This window comes from Sminthopsis crassicaudata, chromosome 3 (genome assembly GCF_048593235.1).
Source record: "Sminthopsis crassicaudata isolate SCR6 chromosome 3, ASM4859323v1, whole genome shotgun sequence".
NCBI lineage: Eukaryota > Metazoa > Chordata > Mammalia > Dasyuromorphia > Dasyuridae > Sminthopsis > Sminthopsis crassicaudata.
Window position 1 is genome coordinate 432,405,883 of NC_133619.1, and position 24,423 is coordinate 432,430,305.

Consider the following 24,423-nt stretch of genomic DNA (forward strand, 5'->3'; position numbering starts at 1 on the left):
TCTATTTCATTGAACTTTGTTGCTGTTTTTGGTACAATAACATGCAAACTCATAGAGAAGAAATCATAACTAGACAGAGAAAAATGCTTCAAAACAAAAAAACTGAAAAGTATTTCTACATAGGTGCATTTCTTCTTGTTGTTGCTATTACATTTGGTCTCTGAACACACAGGACTGTGTTCTATCTCTCTCTTACCAAAGATTCTGTCTCAGGGAGATAAGATGAGATGAGAAATAAGCCTGATACTAAAGTAGCAAGATTTTATAATGTGCATGTGACTTGATGATGCTTTGAGACTTATAAATTTAGTGCCAGACAGGGAGGTAGGCAAATAAATTTTTTTTTTCATCATTGCCTTTTCTCTAGCTATTCATGCCCCCAAATAAGTAGCATCCTCAGAGAAGACAAGAGAATGCCAATCAGAGAATATATTCTAAGAAATCATAGGCTGATTTCTTTAAAAAAAAAATGGAAACTTTCAAATTATATTCCAAACTATGGAAATATTTTTTCTAGAACTGTATCTAGGTTTTTCTTGCCATAAATATTTATAGTATTGAATTGAATTGAATTGACCTTAACACCACCTTCACATCAAACAATCTTCTGCTGCTGCTCTGGAAACTTTTGAAAGGAGAAAATCCAAATTCAGAAATTTCTGTGTGGAAAAAAGTGTATGTACTTCTTAATTATATTCCAGAAAAAATTATTATAACAAAATTATAATTAACTTTATTATTGTGTTGCTATTTAATATATTCATTTACTATTATTTTATAATATATCACATATAATATTATTATATTAATTATATTCTCAGAAAAAGGCACATTTCCTCTCTCATTTCTCTTTAGGAATTCACTTTTCCATGCCCACCTGCCTATGGGTTGCTGCTTTGTTTTCTCAGTTGCTGATTCTTTAAAAAGTGATTCCTTCAAGGAAACAGAATGAGGGAGGAGATAGAGGGGAGGTCAAGGAAAAGACAGGCACAGAGCAGCTGGACAATGTTTACATGGCAGGTGTGATGGATGCTAAAAACTTCTCAATAAAAATGGAGAAATGGTATTTCCCTTTAGAATAATAGAAAAATCAGTTGGTTTAATCCCCTTTTTGCTTCATTCTCAGTCTTAGTTCAGCAGTCAAGGCCATAGATAAAAATAATGGAACATGACTTCAATTATATTAAACAAAAATTTCCCCTATATCTCCATTTTTTGTCCTACTTTTCCAAGTATCCTATCTCTTTCATTTCAAACACAGCTTAGCTTAGCCCTTGGCTAGTTTGTGTGGTTTTATGGAAAGACTATGTGATTATTTAATACTGATTAAGAAGAAGCTAACAAGGTGTATAGTATTGCACAAACACCCATTTTGTGGATGTTGACATTTCCATAAGCAGACAAAACATTCTCTGGACAGAATGATTTTGCTCTAGAAATTAATAATAAGGATTCGAATAAATTTAAAGATTTTGTAGAGAAAAAGTTGCATTGGAAAAAGTTTGATATGAAAAATGAAGGAAGGAAAAAGGAAGATGAACCTGAAATTGTATTCATGAAAAATATATTTCTATCATACTTATTGAGTGCCTTCTGCACACTTACTTGCAATAAAAAGAGAAGCAAGAAGCCCTCAAGATGCTTAAACTATGAGAAGAGAATCAAGACAAAAGGTAGGAAATACAAAATGTAGCAAAATACAAACTTATGTGAAAAGCAAGGAAATGATTAATAATCTCTGCAAAGGTACCTTAGATTAATGGTAGGGAAAGAGGCAGTCTATAATAGGGTAACTGATGTTTTCTGAGCTTTTGCTTTGACTTGAGTATGAGTGATAGTAAACTACAGGTGATTGGTCTAATAGGCAGAGAAATATGTTTCAAGGAAAGTTGCTTTTTAAAAAATATTCATATATTTAATATTTCCCCCAGTTATATTCAAAACAATGTTTTTATTTGTTTTTTAAGGTTTTTGAGTTCTAGATTATCTCCCGTATCCACCCACAATTAAAAAGGCACATGTGAAATTAAAACGTTTCTATAAAATTCAAGTTGTGAAAGAAAGCCTAGATCTCACACCCTAATAAAAATAAAAATCTTCAAGAAAAATTAAATTATAAAGAGAGAGAGAATGCGAGAAATAGAATGTGCTTCAATCTGTATTCAGACATAATCAGTTCCTTCTCTGGATATGAATAAGATTTTTTATAAGTCCTTCAGAGTAGTTGTAGATGATTGTACTATAGAGGATAGCAAATGACAATAGTCATTGTTATTACTTTGTATATACTTTGTGTATATATTTCACTTTGTTCATGGAGGACTCACCATGATTTTTTTTCCCTGAGAGCATCCTGCTCATCATTTCTCAGAGAACAATAATATTCTGTCATAAACACATGTCACAATTTATTGAGCCATTACCCAATTGATGGGTATCCCCTTAATTTCTAATTTTTTTTTTTTTTTGCCTGAAAAGAAGGCTGCTATGAATATGTTTTGAACACTTAGGTCATTTTCATTTTTTTTGGTTTTGTTTTGTTTTGTGTCCCATCCCACCCCCATTTCCCAGAATCTCTTTTGGTATTCATACCTAGTAGTGGTGTTGTTAGGTCAAAAGATATTCATGAATTTGCATATATTTTGATTATTTATCAATTGGGGCATGGGTCTTATTTTTTATAAGACTTCCCTTGTGTTTGAGAAATGAGGCATTATTATTGAAACTTGCTTCATGTTTTTTGTTTGTTTGTTTGTTTTTTACAATTACTATTGCTACTTGTATTTTCCCCCATTTATTCTCTCTCTCTTTTCACCCTGTTCCTCCTCAAAAGTGTTTTGTTACTGATCACTCACTCTCCAAATCTGCCCCTCTTTTATCACCCTCCTCTGTTTCTCATATCCCAGTCCCACTATTTCCCTGTAGAGTAAGATACATTTTTATACCCTTATTGAATATGTATGTTATTTCCTACTTGAGCCAATTCTGATGAGAGTAAAGTTCAGTCACTACCCTTTCCTCCTCCTCTTCCTCTCTACTGTACTTTATGTGTGTCTTTTTTTTATGGCAGATAATTTGTACCATTGAACTTCTCCCTTTCCTTTTCTCCCAGAACATTCCTTTCTCACCTTTTAATTTCCTCATTTTTTAAAAAAAAAAGATATTATCCTTTCATACTCAAATCATACCTACCTATGTTCTCTATCTAACTTTTAACTGCCATAATAATGAGAACATTCTAATAAGTAACAAATATCATTCTCCCATGTAGGAATGTAAACAGATAAACTTTATTGAGTTCCTTATGATATCAGTTTCCTAGATTACCTCCTTATGCTTCTCCAGAGTCCTGTATTTGAAAATCAGATTTTCCATTTAGCTCTGATCTTTTCATCACAAATGCTTGAAAATCCTCTCTCTTATTGAATAACCATCTTTTTCCTTTGAAGGATTATACTCAGTTTTGCTGAGCAGGTGATTCTTGGTTGCAATGCTAGCTTCTTTGCTCTCTAGAATATCTTATTCCAAGCTATTAGGTCCTGTAATGTAGAAGCTACTAAATCTTGTGTTATCCTTACTGTGGCTCCACTGTACTTGAATTGTTTCTTTCTGGATGCTTACAATATTTTCTCCTTGACCTGGGAATTCCAGAATTTGGCTATAATATTCCTGGGAGTTTTCATTTTGGGATCTTTTTCAGGAAATGACCAGTGGATTCTTTCAATTTTTATTTTATCTTCTGGTTCTAGAATTTTAGGACAATTTCCTTGATAATTTCTGAAAGATGATGTCCAAGTTCCTTTTTTGATCATGACTTTCAGATAGATCAATAACTTTAAAATTATCTTTCCTGCATCTATTTTCCAGATCAGTTGTTTTTTCCAATGAGATATTTCACATTTTTTCTATTTTTCTATTTTTCTTTTTCTTTCTTTTTGTTTTATTGTATCTCAATGTCTCACAAAGTCACCTTATCATTAACTTGTTCAAAAGTAGCCTTGCTTTTTTGTTGTTCTCTACTTTATTTGTGATTGAAGTGCATCATTCCTCAAATGGATGATAAACTTCATAAGGGGAAGAACTACATCTTTTGCTTCCTTTCTATCCCCTCTCCACCGTTTAGAGGTTTGGAGTTTAAATATCACCTCAAACACTTTCTAGCTATGTGATCCTAAGCATTTCACTTAACTTCTGAATGTCAGTCTCAACTGTTCAAATGGGGGTACTAATTACACCTACCTACACCCACAGGGTTGTTGTGAGGATACAATGAGATCTATGTAAAGCATCTGGCATACAGTAACCTCTTTAGTAGATGTTTGTTCCCAACTTTCCCTTATTATGGCTTGCTCAGTCACGCAATTATGAATCAGTTAAGAGAATAATTGAAGAAGACTAAAAGAATGCTTATGAAAAACCAAAATATGTGACATGACTGGCTCAATACTACTACAATTAGGGATAAGGAAAGCAAGCAAACTCCTTATCTGGGATTATTTAGATGTTTGAATTTTAAATTTCCAGCAGCTGTGTGAGTATCCTGTAACACAACTGGTACATTGGTGTTCTTTATTTTTTTGGTAATAAATGTGAGCAGCAAAAATTGTATATAAAATGAATTTATGTCAATTGGATCCTGTGTCCTTCTTCTGTAAAATGAAAGGATAGGACAAGATGATTTCCAAGGTTTCTTCTAACTCTAATTCTATGATCTCATTTTATTTGAACTAGCCAAGTGTGTCCCTAGAAAATTTAGATATGGTGAACTTTAATCTCTTGCTTTTTAGCAAATAATAGCCAACTTCTCTCATTCATCTACTTGTAAGTATTTTGGGGGTTATATTGGTTATTCTTAAATGGAAGGCTATGTAGCATAATAAAAGCAATCATCTACTTTCATATTAGACTGGACTTCAAAATTTGCAAAATGCTATCCATATTATCTCATCTGAGCTTCCCAACTACCCTGGGAGATAGGCATTGCCTAAGATTTGAAAAACAAAATCAGTCATCTTAATGTGTGTGTGAGAGAGAGAGAGGGAGAGAGAGAGAGAGAGAGAGAGAGAGAGAGAGAGAGAGAGAGAGAGAGAGAGAGAGAGAGAGAGAGAGAGAGAGAGGGAGGGAGAGAGAGAGGAGAGAGACAGAGAGAGAGAGAGAGAGAGAGAGAGAGAGAGAGAGAGAGAGAGAGAGAGAGAGAGAGAGAGAGAGAGAGAGAAATATAAGGTGAGGAGGAAAAAACAGGTAGAACCTAAATAAATTGGGTTTTGTTTTTTGTTTTTACTTACAGAGTGGAAAATGGGTACAACTGCAGCTGGCTGAATCCTGTCCCAACCTTCTGGAAATTGGCAGCAATCAAGATGAGACCAAGAAGCTACTTGAGGATCATGAACTCCTCCTGACCAAACTCAAGGTAAGGAGTCAATATGGCGGCAGACAATCAAAGAAGAGCAGAAAGAAGTGGGATTTAAACATATGATTCCTCCATTAACTCCTTTGCCCTGTTCTCCCATTCCATTTCCAAGTCATGGTGTCAGAGATCACTTTAACGTGGCCTCAGAAAAGGAATCCAAGAAATGGTCAAGTTAGCTTACTAATAAATTCCAGGATTCAGAAAACAAGTAAAATACTGTCAACCTTTATAGAAATAATGTGATAGAAAATATGAAACTACATAACACTTTCACTGTGGAGAAATAGGCCATTATTTTCTGGTAGCATCAGTAAAAATATTCTATCATTTCATTGCATCTCATGCATTACTATCAGGTCATAACAACAGCAACCTAAAAACTATAACAGACCTGAATCTAACATGGGAAGCAGCATCTGCTTTGCCAGGAAATTTCAGGGTTTTTATTTAGTTTGATGTTTTAGAGAAAAGATCTGATGACTTTTCTAGCATTAGATGTAAGTGGAAAATTAATAATATGTCTAATAAAATCTAGCCTGCTTTTCTAGTATGTTTGTTTTTAATTTTGTTGTGGGTTATTTTGATAAGGATTTAAAATTACAAGCAAAGATGGTTTGAATAGTCTAGTAATGATGGTAATGTTCAAAAAATGAAAGTCTTAGAAACAAAGACTTGAATGTGGGTTTAAAAGACTTGATGGGTATGTAATACTCTATTTTTTCCATCAAATTTCTGTTTCCTGCAGATTTTGGCCTAAGAAGTTCTAGTTGTATAATAGTTGTGAGCAAAGATGATTTATGAATATCTGCATCTAGCATAAGACAAAAACAACAAAAAAGATATACTTATTATCATCTAAGGGTAGAATTAATTCAAGAAAGGATACCTCAACTATTGTCCTCCTCCTCAACTAGTGAACCCTCTCCCACCCAGGTTCAAATGTCTACCTTTCAACTAGGAATGTGCTTGCAAATGTTTAACAATCAGTTCTCTAGGGAGGGAAATTCCAGCATTTTACCCACAAGATACTTTTAAGTTTAATATGCATTATTAACATTTTCTCCATCACTTTCTTAGGTCTAGACAATCACCATAATAATAATTTTTATTATAAACCAAACCCTGATTTGTAGCATTTTCAATGGTGGGAATGCTCACTGAACAGCTATCATTTGACACTTCCCCAGCAAAAGCTGGACCTAGCATACCCCTGCAAATTTAAATCCAGAAATGTCTTTAAACATTCTGGTTTCAAAGTACTTGGTCCACAAAAAAACAACAAACAAAATATGTAGAACTTATTTTTATTCAGTCACACCTTTGCACTAGGAGATATATAATGTGTTTGTGTCATTTCAAATTCCATTGTGAATTTGAATTGGTTATCAGGTCTCAGATATGTTACTCACTTAATGAAGAAGTATTCAATGTTGCTGGAACTCCCACCTATAAAATGAAGGCATTGGACTGGTGTAGGTAGATCAGGGTCTAAACTTAATTGAATTCATGTTTTTGGGCCCAAAGATTTGTCTATAGCCACAAGCCTTTGAAATGGGGGCAGAGTCTGAGTTTTCTCTCTCTCATTCTTATAGCACGAAGGCATTTCTGGATTATTGCAATGTAATACCAAAGCTGAAATGTCTGATGGTCACTAGAAATGACTCCAGGGTAAAAGCCTCATCATCAGCAGACCTTCCAGACCAGCATCCTTCCCCCTCTCTTGATTTCAGAACTTTCCATTAGTACTTTCTCCTAGTTCCAAACCTCATTTCACTCTAATTTTTTTTTCCATTTCTATCAATTGCTATGTTACAGGAAAGGAGCACTCATCTCTTCAGCATAAAAAATATTGGGAACTCCGGGCTGAAATAATCTATAAATTCTCTTCAAAGTTTAGAATTCTATAGTCATAATTCCCATGGCAAGGGCAAGGCTGTTGGGATTCCCAAATTTATTCCTTGGTTAGGCTATTACCCTGATGGGAACAAGGTTATAGATATCTAAGACAAGAGAGTCAGGACAGGGCCTTGAGACCAATAGTTATTGGACTTGCACTAGATAACAATCTATCAAAGGAGACTGAGAAGAAGCATTTAAACACTCCGCTAAAGTGAGAACCAGGAGAAAGCAGGATCATGAAAACCTAGAGAGAAAATAATATCAAGGAGTAAAGAATTATTGTAAGAAGGAAACAAGCCTTTAAAAAGCATCTAGTATATGTCAACTAAATAGTGTAGTAAATAGTGCTGGGCTTGGAGTCAGGAAGACTTATTTTCTGAGTTCACATCTGGTTCCAGACCCTTATTAGTTGTGGGAGCCTAGGCAAGTCACTTGACCCTATTTACCTCAGTTTTCTCATCTGCAAATTGAGTTGGAGAAGGAAATGGCAAAACACTCCTGTATCTCTTCCATGAAAACCCCAAATGGTGTCATGAAGTATCAAGAATGACTGAACAACAAAACTATATTACAGATACAAATATTATCTCATTTGATCTTTGTAACAACCCTAGGAATTAGTTATTATTTTCCTCATTTTATAGCTGAGGAAAGTGAATCTGACAGAGATTGCATTGTCTCAGGCTCAGAGTCAGTAATTGTCTAAAATGAGATTTATATGCAGACCTGCCTGATTCCAGGCTCAGGGTTCTATCCACTGTTCTGTCCATCTGCCATCTTATCAGCATCAAAGTCTCTCTAGAGATTAATGGTAAGGATTAAGTAAAGATAATCAGAATTTGTATTTAAGAGCTTACTGTATCTTGTGCAAGGAACAGCAAATGGGCCAATGTAGCTGAATTACAGAATGTTCAGAGAAGAAAAGAGCACAAGAAACCAAGAAAAATAGAAAAGGGCTAGGCTGTGAAGAGTTAAATTGCCAAAAAGAAGAGTTTATATTTTAACCTGGAGGTAGGAGGGAGGACTGGTATTGAGTAGAAGAATGTACAATCACAATTGTGCTTTAAAAAAAGCCATTTTGGCAACTGAGCAGAGAGAGGGTGTATTGGAGTGGGTAGAAAGTGGAGGTGGGTGTGGGAAAGCAAACAGTTAGATGGATATTGCAGTAGTAGTGGAAAAAGAGAGGTGATAAGAGCTTGAACTAAGGTGTTGGCTGTAGGAATGGGGATAAGGAGACAAATAATAAAGATATGAAGGTGAAACATCAAGATTTCACAATAGGTTAGCTAAATATGTTAGTTAAGTTGTGTAAATGAGAGTGAGCAATTCAGGCTGATGAGGTGGTGAGAGTAACTGACTTGAAGATGGCAGTGTCTTTAGTAATAATAGAGAAGTTTGGAAGAGGGAAGGGTTTGGAGAGAAAGAAAATGAGTTAGGTTTTGGGCACATTGAGCTTGAGATGCTTGTGGGGAGTCCTTTATTTGAATTAAATGTCAAATAGGTATTTGTGAGGTAGGATGGGAATTCAGGAGAGACCAGGATTGAGTATATAGATTTGAGAGTTATCTTCATAGAGAGACTTACTGTACCCATAGGAAATGATAGCACTAAGTGAGATATATAGAGGGAAGAGAGAAGAAGAATGCTTTTGGGACATGCATGGTTAACGGGAATGTCGTAGATGAGGATTTAACAAACAAAATGATAAAAGGCCATTTGATTTGGCAATGAAAAAATATAATAACTGGAGATAAAGTCAGAAGCCACCCTGCTGAGGGTTTGGAAGGGTCACATAGAGCCCACGGTTCCCCAAGTACAGTCAGAACCAGAATAAAGTGGAACCGGAAAACATTTAACAAAATAAATAAAAATACAATAAAAACATAAATATTTTCTAAGACAATAATCTGTCCACAGGGATCCTTATGTACAGACCCTTCTGCTATTTGAGCTTCACATCCCTGGTTTAGAAGCTAGTCAGAAGGGAGGAAATGGGCACAAGGAATATACATAGAATTTTCAGGGAGTTCAATAGAGAAGAACAAAAGGAAGGTAGATATTAAGAATGTTAGAATCCTGTGAGGGCTGTTAGACTTTTTGTTTGTTTTGAGGATGGAGGAGACCTAGAAGTGCTCTTAGGCATCAGGGAAGGAGCCAATAGACAGGGAAAGACAATTCCATGATGACATCTTTTGCTTCTTTGTTTCTTAGGAATTTTTAATTCTTTAAATCTTATAGTTTTCTTATAATCCTCACGAGTATTTCCATTGTCTCTTATGTGGTATTCATTTTCAGTTGTTCAGTTTTCAATATTTAATTATCATATTGGCTATAATCAACTAAAAATATTTCATTGGACAAACTTATTAAGTGCCTTCTATGAGCTAAAATTATGTTAGATTCTTTAGGAGATTTAAAGAAAAGGTATGATGTCACCTTCAAAGAACTTAAAAATCTAGTAGTGAGGGAGGAGCTAAAATATACAGAAAATATGATACAAAATGCAAAATAAATGCATAAACTAGCTGCCACGTGATGACTGAAGAGAAATAGGTCATGTCTGAGGAAATAGACAAGGTTTCATATAGGAAGTGGCATTTGAGCTGAGTTTTAAAAGATGGATAGGATTTCAGAAAGTAGAGACAGGGAGACAGAAAGGGAGAAACTAAGAGACAGGAATGGAGAGAGAAAGGGACCACTGCTAAGGGTTTAGATGGGCCACATGGAACCCTTAATATTTCTGAATGCAGCCAGAACTATATTTAAAAGTATTCAAATCTAGATTAAAATGGATTTAATCCAGATTAAAATCCATCTCTATTGCACAGAGGGAAAGAGAGGGAGGTAGGGAAGAGGATATTCAGAAATGATGAGAAAAAAGGTGTGGATACAGGAAAGAGTTGTATTTGTACAGAGAGGAAGTAATTTAATTTAGAATATGTAAAAACTGTGTTTGAACTATGTTTAATAAAGAAATAATATTTAATAGTCCCAACATTCACACTTATTTACACATTCAAGTTAACAAACATTCATTGAGTAGCTATTATATGCCAACCAGAAAATATAGTTTTTACACTTCAGAAACTTGCCATTCATTCATTCTTCAGTCTAATAAGGAATGTAAGATTTGTACCAATACATATGATAAAAAATGGAATGTAATAAGGGCAAAGGAATGGTTCAAGAGAGAAAACAAAGTAAGAAGGGGGAATCACTTCCAGATGAGGTGAGGTGAAGGGAGGGAAGAGGAAAATCCAGGAAAGTTTCATGGGAGATGAGGCATCTGAGCTGGGCCTAAACAGAAGAAAAGGATTTCACCAAGTGACCATCAACAAAGGAAAGGAAGAATCTCTTTCAGGAACAGGGATGGGGGAAAATATGGAGGGGAAGAAACTCAGAGGAGGATAATAAAAAAGGCAGAGGCAGCTTGCTGGAATACAGAGTGCATGAAGGCAAGATGTGTCATGATGTTGTAAAGGCAATTGGAAATAGATGGAAAAGATTCCTAAATACCAGGCTCAGGGATTTTTCTTTATTCAGGAGACAAGAAGGAGCCACTAAAATTTTTAAAATTGGAAATGTTATCAGAGTTGTGGGTATTTTATACAGATTCCTTTGGTAATTGTGTCAATCATTCAATAAACATTAAGTGAAAATATATGTGGTTGGCACTGAACTAAGTACTAAGGATACCAAGAAAAGCAAAAGGCAGATCCTGCCCTCAGGGAGCTTACAATGTAATGGGTGAAGATAATACATAAATAAGTTGAAAAGTCATGGGGAAGGTGCCCCCAAGCATGACAAAGTCCAAAGGAGTGAGGCTAGTTGGAAATGATGAGGTAGCTGCCTAACTTCCTTAAAAAGAACATCTGGAAGGAAATTTCCATTGTCTACCCACTACCTTCTCTGTTCAGAGTTAGAAATGGATAGCCTGAAATATTGAAGAGGAATATGATTTTATTGATTATGTGCTGGTGATGTTTTGGGAGGTAGAAGATAGAAGGTAGGGAGATATTGCAGGCCAAATCATTATGGAATTTCAATTTGGCCTAATTACATAAAAATCACTTAGATTGGATTTGGAAAAGTATAATATCTAATGGTAAATTTGCCTCTGATTTGAATGGAGCATTTAAATCCTGCTTGTTTCAGGTTTTCTATTTGAAAAATGATGATAATAAAAATGGTTCCTCACAGGAATAGTGTGAGGATAAATGTAAAAGTGTCATACTATTCAAAAGGAAAAATAAATTTATAGTTATTAGGTTCATAGTAAATCTCTGAGTAATCTCAATGTTGAATTGGGCAGGAAAGTCAGTTAGAAAAATTTTTAAAATTTTAATCAAATCTAACTAAAAATACAAAGAAGAAAAAAAGCTGAAATTAGAATTTTTTTAAGACCTTTGATTTCATTAATATAAAGAACTCACAATTAAGTAAGGCAGTCAGGTCACCGTCATCTTCTATATAAAATATAATTCTAGAGAGTTGTCTAAGAGGTTAAACAATTTGCCCAGAGATAGTTTATGTCAGAAATGAGACTTGAATTCAGACCCTTTCTCCTGCCTTCAAGGCCAACTCTGAATCTATATCCACCTCATCATGCTACTCTTATACTCAAATTATTCATGGTGAAAAAGGAGAATTAGGGGAAAATGATCAGAAGATCTAAAGCAAGCAAACTATGCCCTCAGCTAACAAGGAACAACCCAGAAACTTGAAGAACTGATGCAGATAGTATCTGTACAGCATTTGATATGATGCCTGACACACAGTAGGTGTTTAATAAATACTTATTCCCTTGGGTCTATAGATTCCATCTAGATAGACTCGTACTGACTTTTTAAAAAAATGGCACTTTTTGGATTAATATTTAATTTTCCCCAACTTATATGTAAAAATAATTCTTAAAGTATGTTTAAAATTTTTGTGTTCCAAATTCTCCTTCCTTGCTCCCCCTACTGAGAAGGCAAGCAATTTGATATAGGTTATACATGTGCAGCAATGCAAAATACATGTCCATATTACTCATGCTGTGAAGGAAAATAAACACCAAAATAAATAAATAAATAAATAACAATTAAAAAAAAAGAAAAAATATGCTTCTTTCTGCATTCAGACTCCCTCAGTTCTTTTCTCTGGAGATGGATAGTCCTGCTCATCATAAGTCCTTGGGAATCACATAACACTGTTTTGAACAACAACAACAAAGAATCAAAGTACCATCAAGTTATTTGATTTCAACAAGCATTTGTTAAAAGTTCATTTACTTCAAAGCACTCTCCTAGGGCATGGGGTTACAAAGACACTCACAAAATTGGAAATAGTGCCTATCCTTATGACATTTGCACTCTATTCTAACTTTGAGATGTCCTATACTTGCAGGAAAAGATCATTCTCTTGAATATTGCAGTGTTCATAGAAAAAAAGACCTGGAAAGGGAAGGGACTTTAGACATTTGCCAGTCATACTCTCTCCCATTACAAATAAGGAAACAGCCCCAGATAGGTTAAATAATTTGTCCAAAATCACACAGGTGGTAAGTAACATGCATTTCTGTCATCCAAAAAAAAAATGAAGGAAAGAGCAGAGGACCACTATTAGCCAGCGTAGTCCCATCTGTATGCTTAGGTGTCCCTGAGAAGCCTTTCAGAATAGACTCCTGTTACTTGTCTGACTTAACCAACATTTTATATTGTGGTTCTTTGGCTCTCACCAGATCTCTAGCACAATAAAGGTTTATTTTAGTCCTTCTGATATTGACTTATTTTGGAGTGTACTATAAATAGTCTAAATATACTAATAGCAAAGCTAAGTGACCAAGATTCTTTGATTTTAAGTGTTCTGATAAAAGATACCCATTTCAAAGAGAGATATTTTTGGTGCAGGTTATCTGAGGTCCTTCACGTAGGAGTGTTTATGAATAGTGCAAAGCTCCATGTTTTAAATTATATCTTCATATATTTTAAAGGATCTCTTTGGATGTGTTTATTTCTAATATGACAAAAATCCTTTGCAATGGTGTTAGGGGAAATGAACTAATACTCATTTGTTAGTTTAGTTATATTGGAAGTTTTGACCCATAGGTTATTATGATGCTCCACGGGACATGATCTCTATCTATCTATCTATCTATCTATCTATCTATCTATCTATCTATCCATCTATCAATATCTGCTTAATAATAATCTGTACATAAAGTTCTGGCTGGGAAAGGTGCTTGCCTTGTTTCGCACTGATTTTTTCAGTAGTCAAATAAAAACACTGGAGCAAAAAGGGGGACAGGCAGCAAAGTGGTGAAGTGCATAGAGTGTCAGTCCTAGAGTCAGAAAGACATTTTTCTGAGTTCAAATCTGTCCTCAGCCATTTACTGGCTTGGTGACTCTGAACAAGTCACTTGAACATGTTTGCCTCAGTTCCCTCATCTGTAAAATGAGTTCCTTTCCATTAGAAGGAAATGGTAAACCATTCCAATCACCCCCCCCAAGAAAACTTCAAATGGGGTTTTGAAGAGTTGATTACAACTGAAATGACAAAGCATAAAAAAGGGGCTGACTATGTAGCACATGAAAGTCCTGAGAGTGAATTATGGGAGTACCAGGGCAGTGAGAACTATAATTCAGCAGTAAAAAGAACTTTTATTGAATGAGAATAAGCTCTCCTTTCTAGCAGCAGTGACTTGAGATGGTTCTGTAAAAGGCAGGCTATAGGATGCCATTCCTGTGTTTTATCACTCTCCATATCTTATCATTATGAGTGTTCTTTACCTTTTTTTCTGTTTTGGATCCCTCTGATAACGGCAAAGTCTACCAATTGCTTCTGGGGCAACATTTTTTAAAATAGTTTTTATTTACCAGATATATGCATGGGTAATTTTACAACATTGACAATTGCCAAACCTTTTGTTCTAATTTTTCCCCTCTTTCCCCCCCTCCAGATGGCAGGTTGACCAATACATGTTAAATATGTTAAATTATAAATTAAATACAATATATGTATACATGTCCAAACAGTTGTTTTGCTGTACAAAAAGAATCGGACTTAGAGATAGCATACAATTAGCCTGTAAAGGAAATCTAAAATGAAGGTGGACAAAAATAGAGGGATTGGAAATTCTATGTAGTGGTTCACAGTCATCTCCCAGAGTTCTTTTGCTGGGTGTAGCTAGTCCAATGCTCTTATTGGAATTGATTTGGTTTATCTCATTGTTGAAAATGGTGACGTCCATCAGAATTGATCATCATATAGTATTGTTGTTGAAGTATACAATGATCTCTGGTTCTGCTCATTTCACTCAGCATCAGTTCATGTAAGTCTCTCCAGGCCTTTCTGAAATCATCCTGTTGGTCATTTCTTACAGAACAATAATATTCCATAATATTCATATACCACAATTTATTCAGCCATTCTCCAATTGATGGGCATCCACTCAGTTTCCAGTTTCTGGCCACTACAAAGAAAGCTGCCACAAACATTCTTGCACATACAGGTCCCTTTCCCTTCTTTAAGATCTCTTTGGGATGTAAGTGGGGCAACATTTTTGAATGCATAAAATAAAGAGCATGGGGTAATAAAGGAAACCAATTATATTGAAACAGTTATCAAAATATTTTTAAAAAACAAGATAATGGACCCTAGATTAATAATTCCAGAAAAAGCCTAATTTGGGTATTTCCTTTATTTAGATGAATAGTTCTGATCCTTCCTGTATTAATGATCTGCTTTAGCAATCTGGTGAAGCCTATGAACATCTCAGAATAAATAAATAGAATTTCAAAGGAAACCAAAGTAAAGCTGTAATTTTACCTATTTTGGACCTTGTTCAAATCAATCAAAGCACTTTTGATTTAAATTGTTTCTGGGTTTGCAACCTAGAAAGTCGCATTGTTGTCTAGACAGCCATCACAAATAAAGGGTTTTTGTAAATGTATGCTTAATACCTGATTAAACGGATGCTAACTATTCTGCTGGTTGGCTTCAGACAGTGGCTACCATGATAGGTGAAAGTGAGAGAGATTCTTTTATTCACTCTGTTTTTATAACAGTCTTTTGCAAATTCCCCATCTCCCAGAGACTCTCATGTCCTTAGGCCCACCCTATAGTCACTTAAATAGTCACAACTTATTTGAGATAGTAGCAATCTGGAAAGAAAGCAGATGTCCATTACCTGAAGAATGGCTAAATAAATTGTGTTACATGAACGGTCTGCTGGCTGCCAAAGGCAAAAAAAAAAACAAACAAACCAACCCAGTTAAAATATTTGGTGAATAATTGTACCCTGCCAATCAATCAAGCCAACAGAAAGCTTTTGTTTAGGGTTTACCATATGCCAGGCTCTGTGCTAAGTGCTAGAAGGGAGGCGAAAACAGCCCTTGCCCTCAATGAGCTTTCATTCTAGTTAAGGAAATGTGAAAAAATAAGTACATACAGAGTAGATGGAAAGTTGGTAGAGTATTTAAGGAAAAAGAACAATTCCTATCACTATTGGAGACTTTCATTAAGCATATATGAGCTATAAGCATAGCATTAAATAGAATTTAGCAATGAAAAGAACTAATGGAAATCAGTGGTGGGTAGAAAAGGGCACAGTTGCAGTTTTGTGGATCAGTTGGAGTTTTACCCTTTGTTAGGGACCTTCCCCAGGGTATGAGGTCAATTAGTCTGAGAATGTAGTGGTAATTCAGATGGAGCCAAGGTAGCATGTCTGTGAAGACCTGGCTTCCAGAGGACTGTATTTCAAAGCCCCAGGCCTTTCATTGATGGTCTAGGAATGCAATGAGGGTGGAGAGAGAGACTACACTAGCAGGAAGTCAGATTCTTAAAGGAAGGCTAATAATAAGCAGCAAAATTAATGGATCTAAGTTTTTATTTCCCCAGTCCACCTCGTGAGAGAGATCTGCAAGCAGTGAAATAGCCAAAAGGCAGGCTGCAAGAGCAAAGGGAGAACGAGAATCTTGAATAACCCTCCGGTATATTAGTTGGCTTCTGAATGATTAAGGAAGCTCTGTAGTTCTGAGAACAAAATATTCATGGTGACTCAAAAGGGCAATGTTGAAAGACACAATGGGTGTAAGGAGGCTGTGACATATTTATGTCTAGAGATGATTTTTGAGCAAGAAAAAAGAGCCATTCAGAGAATATATGAATAGAAACTAAGGGGGTGGGAGGTGGGAATGGTGAGAATAAGAATTAAAACATGGGCAGCCTAAAAATTGCAGCCAGTTAGCCAATAACTGTGAAGTCCTACTATGTGCCAGGCACTGTGCTATACAGTAGAGACACGAAGGCAGAAAGGAAAGGGAAATAAGCATTTGTTAAGCATCTACCATGGGCCAGGAACTGTGCTAAGCACTTAACATTATGCTTCATTCAAGAAAGGCGAAAGATATGGAGGGGAAGACGGCATCATGGCACACTTGGGTGACTGGGTGGATAGAGGACTTCTCAAAGGCAATAAGGAAGTTCTGAAGAGGGGTAGCTTTGGGCAGAATAATTTAATAAGATCTTCAGTCTGTCCTAGCTCATCTATGCTTGCTCCTCCTGCACCGCTCCCTCTGCCCTGCCCCATAGCACAAGAAGGCAGACAAACCTTCTTACTGGTCCCTAAATCCACAGGGCAGAGCTTGCCCTCTGATCCACAAGGAGCTCTGGAGAGCAGGGGTGGATGGGGTGGGCTGTAGAATTTTCCCAGGAACGCTTGTGCAGCTGCCATTGTGGTAGGCTGGTATTTAAGTTATAAATGCTCAGAGAGGTCAATGTCTGACTCAGAAGTGGGGAGGCTGAGTACAGGAAAGAGAAGGCTAAAGTGGGGGAAAGGGAGAGAATAAGAGTAAGGGTACTTTGGTTGGAGAGAAGACACATAAGTGGTTATCTGGGGAAGATGGTATCCAACCTACATTCCCATCCTCTGGCAGAGCACAGATAATTTTGTGGGGAATCAGAGCACAGTTCCCTTGGGGAAGGTCCCACTTCAAAGACCTACAGGACTGTTTCAGATCAAGAAAGATAAAGGAAAAAAAATAGAGAGAGATTAAATTACCCTCCAAAGGAACTTTCCTTCCATGCTAGTATTCCATTGGTAGTGTTAAGCAAATAGAATTTTGTTACTGTTCTTGTTGTTTAATATCTACCTTTTATTAACTATTGGGTGGTGCTCTTCTGGACCTGGACTAAGGAAGAGCTGAGTTCAAATCTAACTTCACAAATTTACTAGCTATGTGACCTTGAGCAAGTCACCTCCTGTTTGCCCTCGGTCCCTTCATCTGTAAGATGGGTATTGATAATAATATTTGTATCTATTTCTGAGTTGTCGTGATGATCAAATGAAATAACACTTATGAAGTGCTTGGCATGGTACCTGACATAGCAGGCTCTTAATAAATGACTGTTCCCTTCCCTCTCTTGAATTCTATCAAGTAATGGATAGAGACAGCTTTCTCTACCCCCCCAAAAAAACATAAGTATCAGGTATTTGAATAGCTAAGCTAAATTTTTTTGTTTCTGGGACTTCTGGGTGAACTTTTCCAGCTTATTTTTAATAAGGATAAACTTTTCTAGAGTCCAGACTTGGTCCTAGAATCTGATAAAGTATTTTCTTTATTTTTTTTTGAATTTCTTTATATTCTTGTGTTTTCTTTATTCTTCTTAAAATTATTAATGTATTTTTAAAATTGTATCTGGAAGAAAACAGCAAAAATACTCCGAATATTATGCAATTATAGTGACTAACTTGATGAGAGAAATTATTACACTGTTAGTAACCATTAATAAATTTGGATACAGGCTTTAAAATTATAACTAAAAAGAGTTTAACAAAAATTACAACAATGTATATAATATTCTCTCCCATATATTTACATATATATGTATATATATATATAATGTATACATACATATAATGTATACAATATTCTCCCCCACTTCCCTGTAATAATGAAAGACACATATTTCATTATCTACTCCTTAGAAGCACCACTGGTTTTTTTAGTCACAGAGTTGGCTTCCTTTCTACTATACAATAATATTCCATTATGTTGATATACCCCCTTTTTGTCAGCTATTTCCTAAACCATGGTTATCTACTTCATTTTTGCTATTACAAAAAGAGTGCACTTTTTTTCCTTTCATATTTACTTATATATTTAAATAAAGATTTGTTTTCTCTTCAGATTTCTGAATTTTTGGTTTGCCATTGACTCTAATCAGACTTCTAAAATCTTTCAAAGTGCTTTTGCTTTATAATGGTTCCATTATAATTTTTTTCTTTTAATTCTGTTTACATTAATTCATAGAGGTCTTCCCAGTTTTCTTATTTCTTATGATGCTACAAAATTCCATTACATTCACACATCATAAATTGTTTTTGCCCTTGATAGGTGAGTACCCCTCCATAGTTTCACAGTTTTGACTATTAAAAAAAGATACTATAAATATTTCTGTATATATAGTTTCTTTTCTTCTTTATTTGATCTCTTTGGAGTTATAGACATAGCAGTAATATTGCTGGGTCAGAGGATCTGCAGAGTTAAATGACTTTGGGGCATAATTCCAAATAGCCTTCCAAGATGGCTGGACCAATTCACATCTCCACCAACAGTGCATTTGATGTGCGGGTTTTTCCTGAAACCCTGTTCACATTTGTCATTTTCCTCTTCTGTTTTCTTTGCCAATTTGGTGGGTGTGAGGTAAAGTCTCAGAGCTGAGAACATTGGTCTTTTCCAAAAGCTCAGCATTTGCTTTGTATCCACAAATATATGAACCACAACAGGGAAAATACAGCTGCTGACATTGCAAATCCCTTCCTTTCCCTTCTGTCCAAATCACCTGGGCCAGCTTTATGTCAGCCTTTAGTTTTCCTGATTTCTTTGGACTCTCTCTCTGAGCACATGCTGAAAGGTCAGGGAACTGAATAGTGAGCTTCTCTTTACCTTGCTTGAAAATGGAATGACTCTTCTAAATTAGATTTAGGTAGGAGACAAATTGTTTTTGGGATGGTGGTGGGGGTAGGGGAAAAGTGATGGGTGAAGAGTCTTATATTCTTCCTTCTCTGGGATTCTTTTTCACTTACAACTGCCCTTCCTCCAGATGTCCCAATGCCCAGTAATTTGCCTACCCAGTGCCTTTTATTTTAACTTAACTGAATTTGCCCAAATCTCTTATTTTCCTACTCCTTTCACTCTGATTGCTCTGATTCAGCTCTGATTGCTGATCTCCTGGTTTCTTTTAAAGTTTTAACTAAAATCCCATGTTCTGTAGGAAGCTTTCTTCAACCCCTCTTAATTCCAAAGTCTCCTCTCTGTTGCTTATTTCCCTATTTATCTTGTATTTAATTTGCTGCATATATATTAGTTTGCATATTGACTCCCTTATTAGACTGTGAGCTCCTTGAAAGCAGAGACTGTCTTTTGTCTCTTTTTGGATCCCCAGAAACTAGAACATAGTTGGTACCTAATGAATGTTTAATGATTGATTGATCAAATGCATAAGTCTCAGAGTCATTTTCTTTAGGGTTCAGTTCTATGCTTCCCAACCTAATATTTGCTATGCTAACTCAGTCACTATAACTCATGTGAAGAATGTGGAACATAGTGGAGCTGTAAATTTGGAGTCAGAGAATCTGGTTCCAAATCTTGGCTCTCTTATTTACTGTGTGACCTTGGACAAAGAAGTTTACTCTTTTTGGCCTGTTCTTATCTATAAAATGAACAGGTGGAACTAGATGATCTTTGTGACTCAATCTATCCCGGTGGGGAGGTAAATGTAAATATTAGTGCAATATTGCACAAGTAGTTAGAGAAGACTGGGGTTTGAAACCTGTTTTAGAAGCATAGTAACTATATGGTCTGGGCAAGTCATATAATCTCTTTTGCCATCATCTACCTCATTTGTAAAATGGGAATAATAATAGCATCTACCTCATAGTGTTCTTCGTGAGGGTATTGCTATTACACACAACATTTATAAAGTACATGTCAAACCTTCACATACTTTTTTATGCAGATGCTACCTATTATAATCATGATTATAAACCCTCAGACTATATATCACATGGGAGAAATCTCTTCCCTTACAATCCTGGCTAGCTGGTTTGGTATTCCAAGTATCATTACTCCATTTCCCCAATGTCTCAAAGACATTAAAGGTTTTGTCCAGGGTCACAAAGTTAGTAAAATTTAATATTCTGAACTTGAGCCCAGGTCTTCTGACTCAAATGTTCTTCCTGCATTGCACATTGTCTCAAGTTTTGATGTTAAGAATGTTATTTTTAGGATTCATTTTAATAGACCTCCTGGGGGCTCTTGTCTTAATCAGCCCAAACCAATGTCTTACCAATTTGGGAGAATTTTTGGCATTGTGATGATGTGATTGTGGGAAAAGAGAAGAGGAACAAAGTTACTTCAGGGTGTTTGTAGCCAGTCTAATCTTTCAGTCAGTGGTTTCCTAGAGTCACAGCTATCCCTATTAACTTGAGAAATAAATGGTGGTTTCTTTGATGCTATAAGCTCAAAATCAGCCCTCATGAACATTATTTTTATATCAGAAATCATCTAAAAACCTGTTCTTTGCTTTAATATGATAATATTAATAATAATATATACCTCAGGTTTGTCCCTGATCATACTCAAAGTATACTGTGCTCCATTTTTAGGATTTTGCTATAAAATAAATTATTTCAAATTCATTCATTAACTTTGAATATCATTCCAATGATAACATGGTTTTAAAATCTAAAATCATTAGCCCAGAAACTCTTTTAACCCTCTATCAGATTTCATTTGAATGTCATGGAGAAGTTTGCACATTTAAGTTAGGTCCATTTTACAGATGAGAAAATTGAGAGGCCCAAAAAGGAACTATCTGATCCAGGGTCACACAGCTAGATAGTAAAACTAAAACTGAGGTCTCTTGGCTTTATTACTTGGGAAGGAAGCCTTTGAGAAGAGGGAGCTGTCATAATGATACCTTCATTCTCCTCTTGGCCCTGCTTCTAACTTTGCAGACTTCATCAATCATATGCCTGTGGGTACTTTCCTTTTCCCTTCCTTTCCCCATTTCCTGCCATTTTTTGTGTGTTGTTTTCTCCCTTCAGAATGTAAGCTCTTTGAGGGCAGGAATTACCACATTTTTTTAAGATGGTAAAGGGAATGCTCATATTTGTGTTCTGAGTACATTGTGTCTGGAACATAGTAATAAATGCTTATTACCTAAGTCTTATAAATTCTCTTCATGGCTTAACTATGCTATCCAATCATCAAAGAACATTAGAGTTTGAATTCTTGTCCTGCTATTTTCTTTCTATATGACCCTGACCAAGTCACTTCTCTTTGGGGTGCAATTATTTAATTTGTAAAATGAAGGGGTTTTAACAAGGATAATTCAAAGTTTTCTTTCAATTCTAAAGCCTAAGAAATAATTTTGTTATAACAATTTTTTCATGGTGACAGAGAATATGAAAAAAAAATCATTCTTTGTGATGAATAATTTCTTTATTTTATTGTTATTAAAGCTTTTCATTTTCAAAACATCTGCATAATTTTCAATATTCACCCTTGCAAAACCTTGTGTTCCAAATTTTTTCCCTCCATTCTTCTTACTCCCTCCCCTCCCCTAGAGGGCAAGGAATCCAATATATGTAAAACATGTGCAATTCTTCTATACATATTTCTACAATTATCTTGCTGCACAAGAAAATCAGATCAAAAAGAGAAAAAAATGAGAAAGAAAACAAAATGCAAGCAAACATCAATAAAAAAGTGAAAATACCATCTTGTGATCCACCCTCAGAGCCCACAGTCCTCTCTCTGAGTGAAGATGGCTCTCCGCATTAGTCCATTGGTCTCCAAGACCATTAGAATTGGCCTGAATCATCTCATTGTTGAAGAGAGCCAAGTCCATCAGAATTGATCATCGTATAATCTTCTTGTTGCCATGCATAATGATCTTCTGGTTCTGCTCATTTCACTTAGCATCAGTTCATCTAAGTTTCTCCCGCCTTTCTGAAATCATGCTGTTGATCATTTCTTATAGAACAACAGTATTCCCTGACATTAATATACCATAACTTATTCAGCCTTTCCCCAACTGATGAGCATCCACTTAATTTCCATTTCCTTGACACTAAAAAAGGGTTGCCACAAACATTTTTGTACATGTGGGTCCCTTTCTCTTCTTTAAGATCTCTTTGGGATACAAGCTCAGTAGAGACATTGGCGAATCAAAGGGAATACACAGTTTGATAGCCTTTTGGGTATAGTTCCAAATTGCTCTCCAGAATGGTTGAATTAGTTCACAACTCTACTAACAATGTATTAGTGTCTCAGTTTTCCCCTATCCCCTGCAATATTCATCATTATCTTTTTCTATCATCTTAGCCAATCTAAGACATGTGTAGTAGTACCTCAAAGTTATCTTAATCTGCATTTTTCTGATCAATAGTGATTTAAAGCACCTTTTCATATAACTAGAAATGGTTTCAATTTCTTCGTCTGAAAATTGTTCCTATACTCTGACTATTTATCAGTTGGAGAATGGCATGAAGAATTATTTCTAAGAGCAAATGTTGCTTGTAAGGGGATTTACAAAGTCCCATTACCATAATCCATTAGACAGGAAAAGGAAGTGTTTTCTTTAGATTAAATTTTTTTTTGTTTGTCACAACATTCATTTTAATGCAATTTGATTTAAACTATAATTTCTTTGAAACACGTAAATTATATTCAACATTTGGAAATGGTAGGAAAAGAAAAAAATGTTAATTTGATAAAAGCAATAGAAGCAAGTTTAAAAAAAAGTTCTACAATATGGCAAATGATTTAGTTAAGGATTTTTGAAACATTATTATATATACTTCATTAATGACTTGAGATGTAATTAATTTGTTGAGCACCATTCATTCATTGTTCCAATATTGCTCAGTGGGGTTTCTTATGGATATGGTGCTTAATAATGATAATTACAGAAAAAGGCAGAAAGTAATTTAGACTTTAACAATAGCTTCAGAGGTTTCATTAGAATGTCCTTTATTAATTTTGTTTAATATTAGTTAGCTGATGATTAAGGTTTGTATATTTTGGTACTTAAGTGAAAAATATATAAACCAGGAAATAGATGGTTTTTTTTTTTTTTTGGTCATCCCTGGCTTTTATCTTTTATTCATTCTTATAGAGCTCGGTATAATTTAACAAATTTAAAAAATAATTTCCTACTTTATAAATATTTCATTCATGACTTTTTTTTTCTTTCTCTGTGATTTCTCTATAGTCTTTCACTAGATCTGTGTAAATTATCAAGGAGAGATAAGGGGAATTGGAGTGGATATTTGTTGAGAGATTGGGAGTGTAAATATTATTCTAAAATACATTCTTTAACAATTTGGGTGTCCCACCCATTTGAGTATTCATTTATCACAAGTTATACTTTTGTTTCTCTCTTCCTTTTTTGCTCTAAGAATAAAAAAGTCTAGGTACCTACATTTAGGACTAGAAAGGACCCAGATGTTATCTAGTCCAACTTCAATGATGAGAAAACTGAGGCCCAGAGTTAAATGATTTGCCTCTTAGGTAGTACATAGCAGAGCTGGTGTAGGTCTCAATTCCCAATATCACAACTCTCATTCCATCGTATCACACTGCCTTTCCTATAGCGGGCCTGTGGTAAATTGGGCAAAGATCTAAATCTATGGAACAGAACCTTGCTTTTAATGACTAAAACAGCTTCCTAGGAAAAAGTGATATATATATAATAAATCAGATCCAAAAGACAATATACTATTTAAGAATTTATTTATTCTGTATAATGCTTGTCTTTCAAGATAGAAAAGCTCTTTACATTAATAATATAATAGCTGAAGCTCACAAAACTCTGCTGGGGGTAGTAAATAGATGTAGAGGAATAGATCAATGTACCTTTGTATCATTACGTCCTCAGAATCCTATCCTGACCAATTCTTTAGCTGCTATGCTTGGATAAAAGAAAGATATCCCCATGAATTCCGGGGTCCATCTAGTTGCATCCACCATTTTTATACTGATGTAATTATCTGGGAAAACAAGTTTTGAATAAGTTTTTCAGAAAGTACATTCATTCATTGTATTTTCTTTTTGGTTTATAGA

At 35.2% G+C, this 24,423-nt stretch overlaps 1 protein-coding gene across 1 annotated transcript in view; it reads left to right on the forward strand.

Moving 5' to 3' along the window:
- Positions 1-24,423, forward strand: part of CCDC141 (coiled-coil domain containing 141) — a 248,914-nt gene that overhangs the window by 1,270 nt on the left and 223,221 nt on the right. The window contains exon 2 of the mRNA XM_074302989.1: positions 5,288-5,410. Within this exon, the coding sequence (XP_074159090.1) occupies positions 5,288-5,410 (123 nt within the window). The remainder of the gene's footprint in view (positions 1-5,287; positions 5,411-24,423) is intronic.